At 42.5% G+C, this 18,116-nt stretch overlaps 1 protein-coding gene across 1 annotated transcript in view; it reads left to right on the forward strand.

The window, feature by feature from the left end:
- Positions 1-5: 5 nt before the first annotated feature.
- Positions 6-18,116, forward strand: part of PTK7 (protein tyrosine kinase 7 (inactive)) — a 93,021-nt gene continuing 74,910 nt past the window's right edge. The window contains exon 1 of the mRNA XM_074237002.1: positions 6-179. Coding sequence (XP_074093103.1) covers positions 107-179 — 73 coding nt within the window. The 5' untranslated portion in view covers positions 6-106. The remainder of the gene's footprint in view (positions 180-18,116) is intronic.

The raw sequence follows: 18,116 nt of genomic DNA on the forward strand, positions 1-18,116 counted from the left end.
CCGGCCCCGGCTCCGGCTCCTGCTCCTAGCAGCTTCGCCTTCGAGTCCCGCGCTGCTCCCCGCTGCTTTTCTTCTTCCTTCGCCCTCCTCTCTAGAGCCGGCCTCGATGGAAGCGGAACTGGGGGCCCCGGGCAGCCCCCACCGGCCGCCACTCCTCGGCTTTCTCTTGCTGCTGGGTGGTGAGTACCGAGGGAGCGCAGCGTCCTGGGGAGGAGGGCGCGGGCTGCGCGGAGCCGGGCCGGCGCCCGGGGCGGAGCGCAGGGAAGCCCACCTGGGCATCGACCTCACCTGCCTGCCGAGACCTGGCCCGGGCGGACGGGCTGTGGGGGCCCGAGTGGGGAGAGCCTCAGAGCTTTGCCCGCCCGGGGCCGGCTGCCTGGCGGGGCGGGGTCGCGCCGGGCTCCGGGCGGAGCCCTTTCTTTGGGGAGGTGGGTTGCGCCCGGCGGCCCCGGGGCTTCCACGCAACCATCCACCCGTCTATCCATCCAGCCCTCCGCTCCAGCGCGGACGGACCTTTGTTCAGCCGGGCTGGCTCCCTCCTCTTTCCTTCTGCTGAGCAGCGATCTGGGCTCCTGGGGAGCGCGCACCAAGGGGACGAATGGGGGGGGGGGGGCTTCCCCTCCTCCCCGTAGTCCTTCCAGGGCAGTGAGCTCCCCGCCCGGCTCCGGGAGCAGCTTCTCAGGCCGGGTGGGCACGGGATGCGCACAGGATGCAGCTGGCACCAGTGGCTCCTGCCAAAGTCGGTCATGGCTGGCCCGGGAAGAGGTGGAGAATGAGATCTCAAGCGGCTGCCCCGCTGGGTATTTGACCCCTTTTCCCGGTCTACATCCTTCCCTTGGATGGTGAGGGCCAAGGAAAAGTTCATGCCTGCTAGCCCTTTTCCTTCTTTTCCAGACGAGCTGAAAAGTGTATCGTTTTTCTTCTTGGAGGGCCCAGGCACTTTAGTTTGAGGTGTGCCTGTGTGAAATCTATCTGATGTCTTTTATTTTTTAACACTCTTCTGAAGTTGTCCTCCCCCATTTCTTCCCCAAGCTTGTGGCCATCCTTGTTGCTGGCTTGCTCCTAACTAAGAGGAGCTGGTTCAGAAGAAGCAGAGGATTCTGGAGCAGCTTTGAGATAGTTGGCCTCTTTGACCCATAATAACAGCTGCTACTACAGACCTTGTGCTCCCTGTGAGATGAGGTTTCTGGCCATATTCTTGGCTTTCTGCTTGTCTTGCACGTTTGACCTATAATTCGTGACACCTGTTTAGTAATTTGATTGGGGGGGGGGCGCGGTGTTAGAGGTGGTGAATTTCTGTTATCTTTTTACCTTTTGTGCTCCGGGTCTTAGGGCTTGGTGGAAGCAAAGGAGAAACAAGTGTTTGCCCATAAAAGCAAGGGAGTCCTGGGACATTTCCAGAGCTATCTTAGACCCCTTGAAGGAAAGAATGTGATTGGCAGATTAGTTATTACATTTGGCTGGGTCCACATCTGTTCTGAAAGGAAGTTTGATGATTGTTTCTGTGATCCAGGAGTCCTCTAACCATATGGGAAAAGGCTATCCTCTAGATTCTCCTGTCTTTTAGAATTTAAGTTTGCTGTGATGGCTCCTCACCATCTTATTGTTTGGGACTCACCAGGAGTGTTCCACGAATTCTAGGGGTGGGCATTCTTGTGGAACTGAAGCCTCATTGCCCAAGTACAGCAAATGCTAAATTCCTTCAGTGAGGAGAAGACCAACTCCTCAGATGTTAATCCTGTGACGTTAGTGTGTGGTGGGGAGGGGGGAGGGGGGAACCAAGAGGGAGCTCGAGGAATGGGACATGAGATCTGGAATCTCCTGGGGTGTGTGTGTGAAGGGGAAGCTGCCTTGTGCTCAACAAAGGAACATTTTAATGAGAGCCTTAAATCAACTCCACCAAATGGGCCTTGGTGTGGAACCTGTCCATGTGTTGTAAACAATCATAGGCCATGGCCGTGGCCATGGCGCCTGCTGTCCTTAAGAGAAATCTGGGACTCTGCACACCCCCGGACAGCATGACTTCAGGGGGGTAGTCATTTTTTTAATAGATCACAGTAGAATTTTCCATCTCATTGTTTAACTATGTAATTAACAAGACTTTGCATGGAGGGACCCCAGAGTATTAATAAGGCCAGGAGGAGAGGGGCCCAGGCAGCTGGGCTTGTGGATTAGGATGTTTTGAAGTTTGAGTAATTATGAAGTAAATGGCCCAGTAACTTTCCAAACTTTGAGATCCTTGTTGTGATAAATATGGTAGAAGAGAAGAAGCCTTTCTCTTTTGGAAACTAGAGTTCCTGAATTAGTTAATTTGAGTTCTCAGTTGCTCTGCCATTTACTTCCCAAGGCCCTTGCCACTTGAGAGGTAGGGAGGCACACATGAAATGGCACTTCATTTTGGGCCTGCTTGGTCATTACTTTATGACCATATTCAGGCAGCTCTAGGAAACCCTGTGAACGGTTTTCTAAAAAGGTGAGGGAGTCAGCCCTCCTACTAATTCTATACCCATATGAACAGATCAGTCTAGCTAGAATATTGCTTTTTATCATGTTACTTCCCTATTCGAAACTCTTCTGTTGGATCCTCCTATCTTTAAAACTTTTCTTTTGATATTCAAGTCCTTTGCAGTCTGGACCAAATCTACTTTCTCATTCATATCCTTTAAACATTCCTCACTATGCCCTTATAGTAGCCAAACTGTACTACTCAGCTTTTTGAATGTGAACGTGCCTTCAAACATAGCCTTTCATTGTAAAATGAGGGCATTGGATTAGATGACTTCTAGGTTCCATTTAGTTCTAACCCTGCCATGATTCTAAGATGTCTTCCCTCCCTTCTCTGTCTAAGGAAATCCTTCAATTTCAAATCTTATCCCGTTACAGAATCACACCAGGCAAAAAAAAAGATATCTCAGTCTGTTCAATTCCTACAGGGCACATCTGTTCTACTTCTATAACTTTTATTATTTGTTACCTTAACATTATAGTTATTAGTTATTTGTGGACATGCTCTTTTCTTTTACTAGAATGGAAGCTTCTGGAGGGGAGGACCTTTCTTATAGTTGTTCCTTGTAGGTCCTGTAGTACTATGCAAATGATTGGTGGCTGTAAATATTTGCTAAATGAATGACTATTTTGGGCAATTGACTAATAATAATAATATTTAACATTTGTATAGTGCTTGCTATGTACCAAGCACTCATTGATCCTCACAACAACCCTGGAAGGGGCTATTATTATCCTTATTTTAACAATTGAAGAATCTGAGGCAGACAGATTAAATGTCCAAAGTAGAATGTGAACCCAGGTTTTCCCAACTCCAGGCCCAACATCACCTCAATGATGCTAGGCAAAGGGTTTACTGGGCAGAGATAGGTGTATCATCACCCTTTCTTCCTCTTTGATTCTCGGCCACAAGTTCCCTTTCCTGGTGGGTGCTTGGATTATTCACTCTCTTGAATCTCAGGACTCAGGCTGTCCTGCTCACTATCATATCAAAGAGATAAACCTGCTTTACCATTTTAGCTTCTCTTTTATGGTGCCAGCACATTATTATGGTATCCACTGAGGCTTCTGGGCACTAGGCTTTTTCTGCTTTGAAGGAATATAAAGAACACTAGACTTGGAAATCACTATACTTAAGTAGGGTTCTGACTTTTGCCACTCATAAACTAGAAGACCTTGGAAAAAGTCACCTCTCCTTTCTGAGTTTCCTTATCTGTGAAATGGTGAAGTTGGACCAGATATCTATACAATCATCATTTTAGAACTAGAAGGAAATTTAAAAGTCATCTTCCAGTTTTGTTATCATTGAAAATTGGGGCTCTAGAGATTTAAAGAAAGTTACATGGTTGTATAGCAGAACTGGAAATGTCACTTAGGTTTTGTGATTCTCAATTTTTAGAGTTCTTTCATTATCCAAAGTCTATGAGCCACCCCCCTATTATGGGTCTGCTCTCCCCACAAGAGAAACACAGAGGGACCAGATCATGCTCACTATTATACCCCTAATATTATACAAATACTGTACTGGGGTGGCTAGGTGGCACAGTGGATAGAGCACCAGCCCTGGAGTCAGGAGTACCTGAGTTCAAATCTGACCTCAGACCTAGCTGTGAGGCTTTTGGACAAGCCACTTGACTCCATTGCCTTGCAAAAAACAAACAAACAAACCCAAATACTGCACCAGGTTGGAGGCTCGGTTTATACTAGAATAATACTCAAGACTAGACTAGGCTTTACTTTGTTGTTGTTCAGGTGTGTCAGATTCTTCCTGACCCTATGGACCACACTGTGTGAGAAGTTATCTTGGCAAAGATACTGGAGTGGTTTGCCATTTTTTTCTCTTGTAGATTAAGGTGAACAGAGGTTAAGTGACTTGCCCTGTATCACAGAACTAGTGAATGTCTGAAGCTGGATTTGAATTTAGGTTTTTCTGCCTCCAGGCCCATTAATCTAACACTAAGCCAAGTAGCTTCCCCTATGCTATGCATTCATTAGACTAATGCTATATACTAAACTCATTCTATTAACTATACCATATTAATACTATATGCTTTTATCAGACAGTGTTCTACCATGCTTATAAAAGACTAATATTATAGTCTTCTAATTTATATCTATTATATTATTACTATATTAATACTGCACTGTACTATTTTTAATGTTAGGACCAGTTACTTCTGTTTAGGAAACTCTTGTTAAGAAAACTCCCTTACTATGGTATGGTGATGGTGACCACTTTGCAATTTATTGTATCAGGGAATAACCTGAGGGGCACTGAGGCAGTTAAGTAACCTGACAAAGGTCATACAGTATATGTCTTAGGGTTGGACTTGAACTCAGTTCCTCCTGATTTCAAGATTTCCATCTACTCTGCCACATTACCACATCTTCTTTTCCTGATTTGTCAAAAATGAAAAGGACTATAAAGATCATTCAGTTTGGTGCCTTCATTTTACAATGGAGAAGACAGAAGCCTGGAATGCTACTCTTGGCTTGCTGAATGTTCAGAAAGCTAGTTGGTAGCCAAATGAGGACTAAAATCATGTCTCCTGACTCTTAGCTTGGGGGTCTTGCCACTTGGCACCATATTGTTTTTCTACTGAAACTGAAAGAGTATTAATATTTACTATTATAGCATTTGTAACTTAAGGTTCTGATTTGATGTCCCTAAGACTTGACTCAAGGGAGTTTCCAGGTTGCCATAGCTGTGTACCTATTTGTGTAATAGGGGCTGATAGGTAGTACCTGAAATCAGGAAGACTCATCTTCCTGAGTTTAACCCTATTTGCCTCCATTTCCTAATCTATAAAATGAACTGGAAATAAAATATCAAATCATTCCAGTATTTTTGCCAAGAAAAACCCCTAAGTGGGGTCATGAAAAGTTTGACAACTGAAAAATAGCTAAACAAAAACTTCCACTTAATTTGGTATTGGTGATTTTGTTTCAGTTACATTTTTGTATCAACTCTTTTCCTTTAGCCTAGACCAAAAGCTTACTTTATAGCACTAGGGCATATGTACTAAGTACCCAGAAAGAGTAACATATAGTAAAGTCTGCTATTGACTTTTGGAATAGTTAGTAGGAGATAAACTGACTTTGGCATCCTTGTGTTTCCTCTGATCAAGGAGCTCTTAACTTCTTTATATCTTTAATTATGATTACTGAGGATAGAAATGACTTAAAAGTGATTGACACTCACACATTCTGATTTATTTTGTCTATTAATCATAGTTTTCCCAAGAAACAATCTTTTGTTTATATATGTGTAATTTTTAGAATGTTTGCAAAATTAAAAAATTCTCAGGGCCAAATCTTTATCTAGGGGAACACCATTCTAATTTTACTAACTACTCAGTGAGGAAATTGCATTTTCATTATATAGAAATTGGACTCAGTGAGCACTTTTGGGGCATGTCTTTGCTGGATTTTGCCATGGTGTAGTGACCTGATCATGTTTGACTGGGGGGGGGGGGGGCCAGGAATTCTTCCTTGGGAACTTAGTTTTCCCATCTGTGAAAATGAAGGACCCTAAGGTCCTTTCCATCTAAATCTTATGAACACTCACCATCATTGAGAGTTGCTGTTTGATCTTGAGCAAAGGATTTACCTCTGTGTGCCTCAGTATTTCCATCTTTAAAAGGAGGATTCTGAGCTCAATGACTTCAAGGACTAAATCATTTCTTGCCTATCTTTTGGATTTGGTTAGATGTGGGGAATCACTGCTCTTGACTTTTAATGTATAAGTCAAGAGTAACTTGTCCAGCTAGCTCCATAGAAGAAAGGGTTATTCACAGGGTTGAGTGTCCTCAGCTTGCCTTGCCTGCCTGCCCTTCTGTTCTTTTTCCTCTAACCTCTAACCATGTGTCTTTTTTGCTATGTCCCCTTGGTCCTCTATTTCTGAATTAAGAGAACCAGGCAGCTCTGGTTAGAGGCTTGGGTCCAGTATTACTGTGGTTAACTACTTTACTTAAGTCTTACCCTTTACCTTCTGGGCTTGATCTTTCCTCCCCTGTATTCTTTTCAGTCCTGTTGCCCTTCTCTTCATGCCCTTCCCCCCACATCTAGCTTCCATTCATCCAGGTCTGGTGAAAGTGCCCCCAGTATAGCTGAACTAGATTCCTATCTTGGGGCTGCTGAGTTCACTATATTCCAATATGCATTCATGCCAGCTCCAGCCCTATGGCACTCTGGTGGAGTCTGCACAACACAGCTAATCAGTGGTTTTAGGAAGTCTTGTGCAGCATGTCACTTTTTCCGCCCTCTTTTCTTCTCCATATTTAAGACATTTCTCGGTCATGCTGTCAAGAAGCAGTGGATATAGCCAGGAGGCAACTTGGCTCCAAGGGCTAATGAACTTGGACCTGGCAGCTCTTCCTGGAGTCAGAGTCATTTAATTCCCCCTCTGGATTAATTCTATGGATAACTTAGGAAGCCTCACATAACACTTTGTTTGGCGGTTCTTTAACTTGTTTATCAGGTAGAATTTTCGATGTCTGTGGTTAATTTTCTTCCTGGACTGGAGATCTCTTTCAGAACTGGTATCTAAGCTTTGCTTCCTCCCTAGTGCTTTTGGCATAATGTTCTGCACCCACTAGGCATTTATTTTTCTTATGACTTATTGAGGAGAATCAATGATACTTGATTTTTTTAGAAACTGGGCAGAGTCCTGATTCCTATTTCTTATAAACATAATAACAGTGATTGGCATTTGTTTTCAGAATGTTTCATAGCCATTATACAGCTGTTATCATGATTTACAAATGAAGAAACTGTGACTTAGAGAGTAAGTGATTTGCCCAGCATCACATAGCAAATATGAGAAGTAGTATTTAAATCCAGGTTGTTGTTATGGTTGTTGAGGGCAGTGGGGTTAAGTGTGACTCACCCAGGCTCAAACTAGTGTCTGAACCTGGATTTGAACTCAGTCTTCCTCTCTTAGGCCCAGGGCTCTAGCCACTGCACCACCTAGCTGCCCTCTAACATTGTCTTTGAGTGATGAGAGCTGATATATGAATTTATCAGCTTTGTTGAAAATTTGGTGAGTGATGAAGGTTGTGAATCTTGCTTGTTAAAAGGGTTGAGAGCAACTTACTTGATTTTCTAGGCCTCGGTTTACTCAACTGAAAAAATGAAGCTGCTCTCAATGACCTCTAAGGTCTTTTTCAACTCTAAATAGTAATTTGGTTTCATTACATGATTACCTTTTCTCTCGCCCAGGCCTTAGTCTGGGCTTGCCATTTTGTCAGGGAAGGAGGCCAACATTTTATGCCAGTAGTCATAGTTAATTTCTTTAATGTATGGATTGGTTAGAATCTGGAGCTTAGAGAGTTTACATTTTCATGTAAGGAAACTGAGACCAAAAGAGAAATGATTTGCCTTAAGATCTTAGAAGGAAATAGAAGACTCCAAAATTCAGTAACTTTCCAGGAAACTGCACTGCATTGCCTGGAAATTTTGGACTCAAGTCTAATGCTGAATGGGAGAGAGATCATAATTAAAGATTTAAAGACAGAACTTCAGAGATCATCTAATCCAACCTTTTCATCTTCTAAATGGAGAAATTTAGAGGCCAGAGACTTGACTTATCCAAGGTCATTAAAGTGTCAGAGTAGGAATTAAATTCAAATTCTTTGTCACCTTATTCAGGGACATTTCCACTGATAATAATAATAATGGAAGAGAGCCTTAACTTGGAAGTCAGTACTAGGGTCCTGCATGCTTTTGCCATTACCTCATTATGGCACTTTTGCAAACCCACTCTCTGGGTCTCAGTTTTTTTTTTCCCCACCTGTAAAATTAGAATATTCCCAAACTACAGGACAATGTTCCTGATAAGAGCATTCATTGGGTCTAGGCTCTAAGAGCCTGGTCTCAAAATCTGAGTCCCCTGTTTTCTGGTTGTATAAGCCTTTCCAGGATCCCAGTTTCTTTCCTTGTGAAATGAAGGAGACTATTCCCTAGGCCTTTTCAAGCTCTGCCATTTTAGGAATCTAATTAATTATTGAACACCTGCTTTTTGCCCAGCATTATGCTAAGTGTTGTGCTGGGGGAAGGGCAGACCTGCAGGGAGAAGACAGGATGGGTCAGGTTCAGAAATGTATGACTCCTTAATATTTCTTTAACTGGGGAAGCAAGACAGACAGAGACACAAACAGATATGGAACTCTTGAAGTAACTTCTGTCTTTAATCTAGCCCTTCATTTTATAGAGATCAATCATTGAATATTAAACTCCCATGTATCAGGCAGTATGCTAGGTATTGTTGATACAAGTACAAAGAATAAACTCTTGCATTCACACTTTATATTACAAAGAATGAAACAGGTTCAATTTACATTCTAATTGTAGAGACTTTTGTTCCTCAACTCAATCATGTCTAATTCTTCATGACTTCATTTGGGGTTTTCTTGGCAAAGATACTGGACTAGTTTGTCCTTTTCCTTCTACAGTTCATTTTACAGATGAGGAAACTGAGGCAAGCAGGGTGAAGTGACTTGCCCTGGATCATAGAGCTAGGCAGTATTGATTCTGGATTTGAGCATAGGTCTTTCCTGAGTCCAGGCCCCTCCTTCCATCACTTTGCTACCTAACTGCTCTGGAGAGACAACACATAAATATAAAAATATATACAGCAAAAATATGAAGTTTATTCTTTCACAAAATAGTTGAGTACAGGGTAGTTTGGAAGGAAGATCACTAGCATTGTGGAGATCAAGATAGCTTTCGTGAGAAGATGGTTCCTGAACTGCGTTTTATAGGAGGAGGGAGACAAGATGAAGTGGAAGCAAGGAGAAAGTGATCATGCTCAAAGGCTTGACGATGGGGAGATGGAGGATGTATGTTGGATATGCAGTGTCTTGAGTGAGTAGGGTACCTTTAAAAGCTAAATGGAGTTTATAGTTTATCCCAGAGGATACATGGATAGATAAGACACACACACACACACACACACACACACACACACACACACACACCCCTATCTTTCCCAGATAGATAAGGAGCAGCACTAATATAGTAAAGTGCTAAATTAAATAATGTGCCAAAGTGTGTCGTAAAGATAAATGTTATTGAGGAGTTGAGATTAGGAAAGGGAAGAGATCAGGGATGATTTCTGAGGTTTCATGAAGGGAGTGGAACTTGGAAGGGTCAGTAAGTAGTCAATGCCGTGTAAATCAAGTCTTAGGTATTATCAAGTTCATATCATATTCAATTTTGATGGTGCCCCTCAAACTGAGATAATGTGATGCCTGAGAAGTTTCTCCTGCCTAGCAGATAAAGAGGACACAGAAAAACACAGATATTTGTTGATTTGGAATCTTCTGACACCAGTGTACCACCATGGGTACCACTTAGGACCCCTTAATCATGTAAAGCTTTTCCTTTTTGTTCTCATTCTTTTATCTCCACAGAAGAGGTCTCAACAAAGCCCCTTTGACTGTCAGCTTCTTAAATAGTTTGCCTCATTCTAATGCACAGATTTTGCAAAGTCTCTTTGTAAATGGGTCTTGGTATTTCATCAGCAGCTCATAAATTTGGGTCTTTTCCAAACACAGCCATTCTGCATTTCCTGGCTGGAGCTTCCCCTCCCTCACCCTGGATGCTGATTTTCAGGAAGAGCAGCACTGATTCAGTTCTGATTTACTGAGTGACCCCCAGCCCTTGACACTCTCCCCTTCCCACTCCCTCACCCCCCAGGCTCTCCCAAGATAAAAGCCAAAGGAAGATTCAGGTAGGATGCAATTAATTCTCTGCCCTGCATGATGAGGAGACTTCAATTGTTGTTGGTATAGGCCAGTACTGAGCCAGGAACTCTTTGTGCCCTAGAAAGAACACAAGGTTTTTTTTCTTCTTTTGTTGGTGGTAAACTATCTCCTGGAATAGGAATGAGGGACACAGCTCCATCTACCTAAGCATAGGGATAAGGGTCTGCATTGCCATGTTACTGACTCTCTGCAGCTTCTGGGATGCAGTGGGGTGTACATTTATTTCAGCAGTGTTCTGAAAGCCTTCTGATGTTCCTTTCATTGCCATTCTCCTTCTCCAGGGAGAGCAGGAAAAAAACAGTAGTGGGAGATTAAGGGCATGAAGTGTATCTAGTTTAGACTCATCATTATTCCTGAATATCTTCTTCAGGGTTACTTTATGTAGTAACAAGAGAATGTGAACTCTTTGAGGATTGGGACTAAGAGAGTGTGTGTGTGTGTGTGTGTGTGTGTATACATACATAAATATACACACACAGTTATCTCTTTCACATCATAGGGGCTATGGATAAGGGGCTCCTGAGATTTCAAAAATCCACATAAAATTTTTTGACCCTTCAAAGCACAAAAGTCTGAATTTTTTTCTTTTCCTTTTATAGGAAAATGTGTTTCCAGTACTTTACTGTAAAATTTAGGTTGATGTTATACAATACTACACTTATATTTTATGCATTTCTAAATTTCTAAACTTTTTCTGTGATATCTGCTGACCTTCGTGTTCAGCTTCCACAAAACTCCCCCAAAATGCCCATTTAATTTCTTATGTTGACCCACAATATATCTGAATTGCAATGGGAAAAATCACAATATGGAAAAGATTATTGTACATATGTCTATACATATGCATAAACATTCCCACATATACATACATACTCATATACATCTTACATATGTGTTTATGCATTTATGTTATACAGGATGTATTTCTTATCCTTAAATCTCCAACCTAGTAGAGTATCCAGCACTTAGTAGCAGCTTTGTAAATATTCATTGTCAAACTCAGATAATTTGCTTTGCTTTGCTAGGGCTCTGGAGTAGAATTTCTGACCCAAAAAAGGGTTTTACTGACTCTCTGCTCATCTCACCATAGCCAGTTCAATATTTTATGATTGCTGTGGATAGTCATGTTTATTATAGCAAACTCAATGAAGTTTAAAAAAAAAAAGGAAGCATTGTAGACTTTGAATCACATTTCCTTAAGAAACTTCAGGGAGACTTGCCTATGTTATCTCTCCATTGAGATACCAGTGATCTCCCAAAGCCCTAACTGAAACTGGTGAATCTTACTGATTTGGACCTACACAGAGACAAGGTTACTATTCTCGCCTTCAGCTTCTCAGAGACTGTGCCAAGTCTGGCTGTCTTTTGAAGTTTCCTACATGTTTTATAGTACCGAGCACATTTTGGCTTCACAACTACTAGTCTTGTTGCAGTGGAAAACACTGAGAGTTAGGAGGCCTTGGGTTCTGTAACTAACTCATTGTGTTACTTGGAGGAAATCTGCTTCCCCCTCAGGGCCTCTCCTCTGTTAGCTTCTCTATATAGAGAGGTAAATGTTCTCCAAGGTCCAACTCTGTTGATCCATGTTCTATGACCAATAAGATTCAGGTAAGATGCATTTAATTCTTTGCTCTAGATGGTGAGGAGATTTCCATTGTGGTTGATACAGTCTAACACTAAACCAGGAGCTCCTTTCTCCCCTAGAAGGAAGAAAAGGGTTTTTTTTTCTTCTTTTGTTGGTGGCAAACTATCTCCTGGAACAATGAATAAGGATGAGGGACACAGCTTGGCCTACTAAGGGATGAGGACCTATAGCAGGAGACTGAAACCTTGTTTTTCCTGAATCCCTTGGGCTTTCCTCTTTTCCATTGGTTTTGCTGAGGGCTTTCAGATTTACAGAGCTATTATTATTCCCTAATGGTAAGGCATGAAAGCCTTAGGACTTGACTAAATGGTGGTGTGGGTGTGGCATAGCTTTCCAGAGTGCTATAGGGGAATTTTGGAGGAAAGACCTTATGGGCATTTTTTTAATAGACAAATGGATTATTTCTCTTTTTAGGCCCATGAAGTGTCAAGAGCTGCTGGGATGGGGAAGAAACTAAGGTCCAGAGAGGGGATGTAGTATTGGTGTTCAATAGTTCTGGTACCCCATTTGGAGTTTTCTGAGAAAAGACATTGAAATAGTTTGCTACTTCTTTCTCCAGCTCATTTTATAAATGAGGAAACTGAGGCAAAATAGATTAAGTGAGTAGCCCAGGATCACATATTTAGTGTCTGAGGCTTTATCTGAACTCAAGTCTTGGGGCGGCTAGGTGTCTTAGTTGATAAAGCAATGGTCTTGGAGTCAGGAGTACCTGGGTTCAAATCCGGTCTCAGACACTTAATAATTACCTAGCTGTGTGGCCTTGGGCAAGCCACTTAACCCCATTTGCCTTGCAAAAACCTAAAAATAAAAATAAAATAAAATGAACTCAAGTCTTCTTACCCCAGAGGTTCCTTGCTGATAAGGGAAGAAGAGGAATCAATTCAAAGACCAAGAGATTCCAAGCATCTAGACCATCACTAATAATCCTATTTCCTATTAAATCAGACCTCTGGAAAAGGCAATTGAGAAAGATGTCTTTGCACAACTTATCCCTGACTATAACAAACATGAAAGGCAAGTCATGACACCATTAATTTGGTTGGTGTGGTCCTCTTTGAAATCGAAGAACACTTGACCACCTAGTTGCCCCTATTAGGTTTGGAAACAGGCATATTATCACTGGGAATCTTGGTGGCTGGAAGGAGACACAGATTTTAAAGAAAGGGACTATCTTTCTGGAATGGTTTAGGTGAAGATCTCAGAGCTCCAGAGGGAAAGAAGGATCAGGTGAATTTCTGAAATTTTTTCTTATCTAAGGTGTTGGGCCTGGGGCTTTAAGTTATCCAAGAGTGGAAGCAGTTCGCACCTGAATACACACATTGTGAGTCTTTGAGAGCCAGTGCTCTTTAACCTTGAGGTCCAGAGTTCTGTAAAAGAAGATCCAAAGATCAGTGATTTTCTCTGAAAATGCAGCTCTTGGCCTTAGAACAGTGCTTGTGGAAGGTCATGGATGACTACAGGTTCCGGCTTGCTATGTTCTTCCACATTCCAGGCCAGTGTAGCATGCTGGGATTTGTAGGCAAGATCTCCTACAGTAGAAAATGTTATGGGATTATATAAATGATACTGGAACTTGGTATCATTAGAAAATAATTCATGACTCAAACTTGGAAACTTTTTAAGGTTTTCCAAAGTTCTTTCCTTTACTTTTCAGGTAAATAGGGTAAACTTTTACAGATGAGGAAACCAAGAGTCAAAGCCAGTGTTCAAAGTAAGTTCTTCTAATTCCAAAGTCTAGCACTTGCTCTAATATATCATCCTGCTAAGTTGGAGAGTATGTGTAGGGGTGTGAGGAACCTTCTTGCTAAACTTTTTTTTTTTTTTTTTTTTTAGGTTTTTGCAAGGCAAATGGGGTTACGTGGCTTGCCCAAGGCCACACAGCTAGGTAATTATTAAGTGTCTGAGACCGGATTTTAACCCAGGTACTCCTGACTCCAGGGCCGGTGCTTTATCCACTACGCCACCTAGCCACCCCATCTTGCTAAACTCTTAATAATTACTCTTCCTTTTTGTCTGCTTATCTATCTTGTCAAACTTGGCTTAAAATTCATGGCCTCTTTTCTAGCCTTCCTATTCAGCCTTCCCTGAATAAAACAAAATTTGCTCTAATTCTTTCCTTGTTTAATGTCCTTTCTATATGAATATAATCTGTTTTTCATACTGTGTAATATATAGTATATAAACACATATGCCTACACCCTTATTTCTTTGATGTTTTTATTCCCAAGTATTCCCAAGCTTTCTTTTTAAACTTGAGAATGTTCTTTTTTACCACATATCCTCTATTTCTGTTGTGTACCCAAAGGGGGTTTATCCATTTTGAATAAAGAAGGTAGGTTCTAGTCTTAGTTTTGCTGGGTGATATTGGGCAAATCACTGAATTTCCAAGCTTCTCTTTCCTTATCTGTAAAACAAGATAGTTGGACTAGAGAATCTCAAGAATCCTCTTTCTGCACTAAAATTTAGTACCTTCTTCCTCCTCCAATTCTAGGATGTTCAGATTTTCCTTGCTCATTGGTTTATGGCTGTTGATGGCTGACCAATTAAATTCAATAAGCATTTATTAACCACCTGTTATATCCAAAACCCTGATTTCAATTTAGGATGCTAGCAGTGTGGTCCTTTTGTGACATGGAGTCTGAGCTAGGAAGTGATGCTGGTACCAACCTTACATTGGGTGCCTCTTTGGTACCTTCAAATGAAACATCTAGGGGTGGCTAGGTGGATAAAGCACCGGCCCTGGAGTCAGGAGTACCTGGGTTCAAATCCGGTCTCAGACACTTAATAATTACCTAGCTGTGTGGCCTTGGGCAAGCCACTTAACCCCATTTGCCTTGCAAAATCCTAAAAAAAAAAATGAAGCATCTAGACCATGGTACCTCTCAGGGACCGGATGATTGTAGATTTAGATCACAGTTGGGTTTGGGGGGCAGGGGAGAAAGGGGTGGTGTGGTGTTCAGGTAAAGGTGTTGCTTTGTGGATTGTACCTGTCAGGTGGCCCTATCTATGGTGGGCAGCCCTTGTGAAAGGAATTTTTGTCCCTTCAAGGGAAGAATCTAGTGTGGTACAAAAGTGAGCTCATTTGTCTAGGCCAGGGGTCCCTTCTTTTTTTGTGGCTGTCAGATGAAACCTCTTGATTCCTCAGAATAATTTTTAAAAAACTATAATTCAAGGGAATGCTAAATTTCAGTTAGTGGTTTGTGATAATAAAATTAGTATTCTTTTCTCAACCAAATTTGTGGATCCTCTGAAATATGTTCATGTACCTCTATGGACCCCAGGTTAACGCCAAGCCTAAAAGTAAGCGCGGGCGCGCACGCACGGGTGTGTGTGTGTGGGGGGGTGGCACTTGCTAAGGCTTCATCCGAACCCTTGACAGGTGGTGTGGCCAGGATAATAGACTCTTTGTGCCCCACTTTGGGATCCAAGGTTCTTTCAGCAGCTGCCAATAGTACCAGCCACCCACCCTCCCCAGTTTAGCAGTCCTAAAAATGAAAAAGGAAATAAGCTCTAGCCTTGCAGCCAGCTTCAAAGAGCAAATCGTTGGACCTGTTTGGTTAATTTAACAGATTAAACCAATTGTTAAACTGACCATTTTAAAAAATGCCTAACTTGCTAGCAATTTCGAAAGTCTGATATGAGCTCCTTTTCACCCCACCCCCCCCACTCTTGGAGGGGTGGTGGAACTTCTTGGGAGAAGTGTTTTAGGAAGGAGGAGGTGGGGTTGAGGAGAGGGATGCTGGGCTCTGGAACAACCCTGGGGGCTTGGAAGGTTTTTTTTTCCCCCCTCTCCTAAATTCCTTCTTAAAACAAAAGGCTCTTATTTAGTAAACACTGGCCCACACCTCCAGGAAGGAGTTTCTCCAGCTCACTCTCAGTTAACCTGAGACTTCATTTTCTTCCTGTCTTCTGTCCTTGGGTTGGTTTCTTTGTTTGGGTGTAAGTTTGGAATGGGTGGGTGGGATTCTCTCTTGAAGATTTTTGTTGAGTTTCAGCTCTGGAGTTCCTGTTGGGAAAGAAGATTCAACCCTGTCTGCTTCTCCACTTCTCTGCTAATTGCCCCTTACCTTTATTGACCAACAGGATTGGAGTAGTTCTTTCTAGAATGGTTTTCTGAGGCCCTGAGGAGCCTGCTAAGAGGATCTGCTGTATCTCTGGGGCAGGGCCCTGGACGAGTCTCTACTTGGGACTTCAGCAGAGGACCTTGTTTGACAAGCTCCAGAAGCCTGTCTGGGAGGGAAGGGGGTGGGGATGGCCCAGGAAATGTGGGGGAGGGGAGAGTAGTGGGCTGAGCTTAGCCAAGCAGGAGAGCAGATCTTGGGTTACTCATGGCTCCCTGTATGTCTGGGTTGCTTTCACCCTCTTTTCCCACTTCAGCCCCAGATCAAAACAGCCTCCTTGGGGAACAGGGAAATACCTCTCCTGATGGTTCAACCAGTGAGTAAACAGTGGAGGCCTCTGGCTGTGTTGGAAGGAGCTGAGCTGGAATGCAGAACATTTCATTTTAGGGCTGGACTTGGGTTTCTACTTCTTTCGATATTTGCAAATTTGAAACAAATGCCCTCATTTAGCAGCAGGCAGGCTGGGCTATAAACAGGGGCTGTTTATGGGCGTTTATGGTAGTCACAGGTATTTGTGGAGAGACCCCATCAGGTCTGGGGAAGGGAGGGTTTATGGCTAGGTGGGCCGAGAGAGAGGGAGAGATCTCAGCCAGGTCTCCGGTAGAAGGTTGTTGTGAGGTGGGTGATGCCATAAAAATAATTACAGCCTCCTGACCCCCAGGAAGGAGCCCCTTCTGGAGGACAAAGGCAATTGAGATGGTGCTGGCCCCTGAGGCCAAGACATGGGGGCCTTCTTCCCCCATAGCAGGCAGGCAGTCTAAGGTATCCGGTTTCCCATGTGTCCGCCTATTCCCAGGACCAGTAATGACCATTAAATGTACTTTATGACCCTGGACTTAGAAACAATTGATGCTAATTCCTTTCCTGGTCTTTAGGGTTAGTTTAGGACTGGGAGGAAAATAATGGGGTGACCATTTTCCTTTTTTTCTCTTTTAGTTGTATTTTTGAAGATACTCTTATTTGGGATCAGTCAAGTGTGTTGTCTTTCTGTGGGGGCAGGTAAACTGGAATAGTGTTGAGCTATGGTTAAGAATCAAAAGCTCCTAACTGGAAAGGACCTTAGGCCATCTAATCTAAACTCCCTCCCATTTACTGATGAGGAGATAGAAACACAGAGAGGTTAAATAATTTGCCAAGACTCACACAGGTTTTCCATTGTTGTTTCTCATCCCACTTCCCACTCCCTCCCAAGTGGGTAGTCTTGATAAACTCTGTAGCCCTAATGTTAATTAATATCCACCCTTTTTCACTATAGAGAATTTAATCATTTAAATAAAAACTTTTCAAGGTAGCAAAATTACTCAGTAAATGTCACTTCTTTCTATAATGGTTATATTGCAGGCAACACAGGGGAACCTCACCTCCAAAAAAGTGCTCTGGGATCTCCACTTTTAGCTTTTCCTTGACTATCTTCCCTCAGCTCTTTTCAGCATTTGAATTCCTCCCCATCCCTTAAAGCTTAACTCAAATGCCCCCTTTACTTTGAAGCTCTCCTTCATCCCTCACTCTCCCAAATAACATTCATTTAAAGATTGGACTTGTGGTTTTATTGGTATGAGGAAATTCTCAGTGAGGATCCAGCTGTTAACACCTTCTCTTGCAATTTTTTGTCTCAAGAATTGCCTAAAGTACTGAGAGATTAAGGGTCACAGCTATTATGTGTCAGAGGCCAAACTTGAATCCAGGTCTTCCTATCTACGAGGTCATCCTATTCCATCTTTTTCTTGTGTGTGTATTGTGCAATAAATACTGTTTCTGTCATTCCCTACTCAACTGGGCTGCATTGAGATCCAGGACCTAACTTTTCTTTCTTATCTTAGTATCAAAACACAGTCACTTCACATTGGGGACAATTTATGGTTGAAATATTTATTGAATTCCCCTCTAATGTTCTTTGTTCATAGTTGTGGAGATAAGACAGGTGATAGAACCTCTAGGACAAGTGCTGGGCTCTAAAAGCAGAGAAGTAGGACAGAACCCAGATTCTTGGACTTCCCAGGGTTGGGGTGGGCAGGGGTTCTGGGGCCAGAGAGTAGGCTGGTATTTAAAAGCCCTGTGTTGAGTGAGCTTGTAATGCTG

Source organism: Macrotis lagotis, chromosome 5, assembly GCF_037893015.1.
Source record: "Macrotis lagotis isolate mMagLag1 chromosome 5, bilby.v1.9.chrom.fasta, whole genome shotgun sequence".
NCBI lineage: Eukaryota > Metazoa > Chordata > Mammalia > Peramelemorphia > Peramelidae > Macrotis > Macrotis lagotis.